The 2,305-nt window shown below is 42.0% G+C and overlaps 1 protein-coding gene across 2 annotated transcripts; it reads right to left on the reverse strand.

The window, feature by feature from the left end:
* Positions 1–206: 206 nt before the first annotated feature.
* Positions 207–2,278, reverse strand: LOC111875181 (phenylalanine--tRNA ligase alpha subunit). 2 transcript variants are annotated; one of them, XM_023871247.2, is made up of 2 exons: positions 1,754–1,843; positions 207–1,676 (listed from the first exon to the last, which is right to left on the reverse strand). In XM_023871247.2, exon 2 carries the CDS (start codon positions 1,637–1,639, stop codon positions 431–433), a length of 1,209 nt encoding a protein of 402 aa, XP_023727015.1. In that variant the 5' UTR covers positions 1,640–1,676; positions 1,754–1,843; the 3' UTR covers positions 207–430. The 2 variants fall into 2 exon arrangements, with proteins under 2 accessions (XP_023727015.1, XP_023727014.1); XM_023871246.2 differs by having other exon boundaries at positions 207–2,278.
* Between the last annotated feature and the right edge of the window lie 27 nt (positions 2,279–2,305).

Below are 2,305 nucleotides of genomic sequence, written 5' to 3' on the forward strand. Positions count from 1 at the left end.
TGCTGCTGCTGCACCTTTAATGGCTTGGACTTCTGCATTCCTCACAGCTCTCAAGATTACAATTCTGTATTGCATCTATCTATGAAGCTACATAGCACCATATCCCAGAAGACAATAACCTTAAATCTGAAAAGTATAAAGGTTTGATGAGTGGATCATCATGGGTGTTCGCACCTGTCATGCAAAAATGACGACTTAAAACATAATTACACAGAAAATAAGCAACTCGTTTTACTGTAATCAAAAGTTAAATAGAAGCATACATAGAAATGCAAATAATTTAATACAAAGGTGATTAAGCTGTAGTGGTAATTTCATAACAGGAGTGTAGAATGTCACATTTCCTGCCACATGCAGGAGTATTGTTGCAATGAACAGCACACGGACAGTGTATGGCAAGGGATATCAACAACACAATGCGCTTCCACTTCTACTTCTCAAGTCTACAGATTGGATTATCATGAACCATTTGTATGTTCACTCTAGGACCAACAAGATCACGGATATTGTTCAAACCATACTTGATCATAGTGGGTCGTTCTAAGGACAACCCCCATGCAATTACATTAACATCTTCTGGCAGACCCATTGGCAGGAGCATTTCAGGTCGGAACACTCCAGAGTTACCAACTTCAATCCACTTGTGCAGGCCGGTGTGGTAGCAGAAAATCTCCATGCTTGGTTCTGTGTATGGGTTGTAAGCTGGTTTGAAATTCAGTTGTGAGATGCCCAATTTCTTGAAGAATTCATAAAGAGTCCCTATCAGGTCACCCAATGTTAGATTGTGATCTACAATTAAACCCTCTACCTGATAAAACTCTGCTAGATGAGTGGCATCCAATGTTTCATTTCGGAAGACACGATCAATGCTGAAGTATTTTGCAGGATGGAATTCCTTCTGTGCAAGCTGGTACAACATCCGGGCACTGACAGCTGTCGTGTGTGTTCTCAAAAGGTTCTTCTGGGCTTCTTTAATCTTCCACTCATAGCCATAACCCTGTGACCCATACCCTCCCTCACTGTGTACCCGTCTTACACGTTCTAGGTAGTCAGAAGGGAACTTCGTGCTAAGCTTGGGTTCAGAGATGAAGAATGTATCATGTGCATCCCGTGCTGGGTGTTGTTGCGGTTGGAAGAGAGCATCAAAGTTCCAGAATGAACTCTCCACAAAATTGTTGGTTGGCATTTCTGAGAAACCCATCTCCAAAAATATCTGACGGAACTGATCACGTACCTTCAGCAGAGTATGTAAATGTCCACGCTCTGGGGAAATTCCCAGGGAATCCAAGTTGTAGGGCTTAAAATTCTTCTCCTTCCAAGAACCACTTGCAATCATCTCTTGTGTTAGCTCAGTTTCTGGCTTCTCCACAGATGTAGCAAAATTTTTCCCTTTTCCCAACAAGAAACTTTTTGTTACTACTTCCTGAAGGAGTTTTCTCTTCTTATATTCCTGCTTCTGTTCATCTGTGACTTCATCAGGACTCTTGGCCAAGATGAGCTGAAGATGATCCCGAACCGTATCCTTTATGTCATCCACTTTTCTAGCTACAATTGGCTCTCCAGCATTTTTTGTAACTGTTATCCAACCTGATGACATTGCCTTGCTGAACCCCACCCTGGCATTTGGTATTGCTTGCATTATAGCTGACTGAGCAATTCCTTCTGCTGGAATGGCACTGTAAACAAGAAATTCATGACTTCCTTTGTCTACAACTGTCTTTCCTTCATCTGTTAACTCCCACCTTTTACTGACCTGCTGCTCTACTGTTATTAAGTCACCTGCTGCTTGCAGACTCTTCACAATTCCAACAACCTTTTGATGATCTACTTGCATATGTTTTGCCAGATCCAATGTGTCGACACTTCCAAGCTGATCTACATATTCTAGTATTTTTTCGCTTAAATCCGATGACATTTTGTATGTCGTGTTATGAAACCTATGAGCCGCAACACTCGTTATCGCTCGTTATTAACACGAACCACTACTTCCTCGAAACCGTACCCAAACAATGCCACATGTGCAATATATCACACATAACCTATCTCCTTGCCGCTACCTGCTTTGCGGCCGTAGTATATTGAAGCAAATTCAGCCAGAACACTATCAACGCTACCAACTTTAGCGACTGCCGAGGCCTAAATTTCATAGTACGAATATTCCATGGTTCAGACGTTTCCAAACTTTTGCAACTGGTGGGGTTTCTGTAATGACGCAGTAGTCAAGGAATTAAGAACAAGTGCTGGATACCTTTCCGGGCCAGTCTGTCACCATCAACACTATAGTGTTCATTTGCGTATTAAAGAA

This window comes from Cryptotermes secundus, unplaced genomic scaffold (genome assembly GCF_002891405.2).
Source record: "Cryptotermes secundus unplaced genomic scaffold, Csec_1.0 C38747606, whole genome shotgun sequence".
In the NCBI taxonomy this organism is placed as follows: Eukaryota; Metazoa; Arthropoda; class Insecta; order Blattodea; family Kalotermitidae; genus Cryptotermes; species Cryptotermes secundus.

Coding starts and splice junctions, on each gene's coding strand:
- LOC111875181 (XM_023871246.2), bottom strand. CDS start 1,915: ATGTCATCGGATTTAAGCGAAAAAATACTAGAATATGTAGATCAGCTT.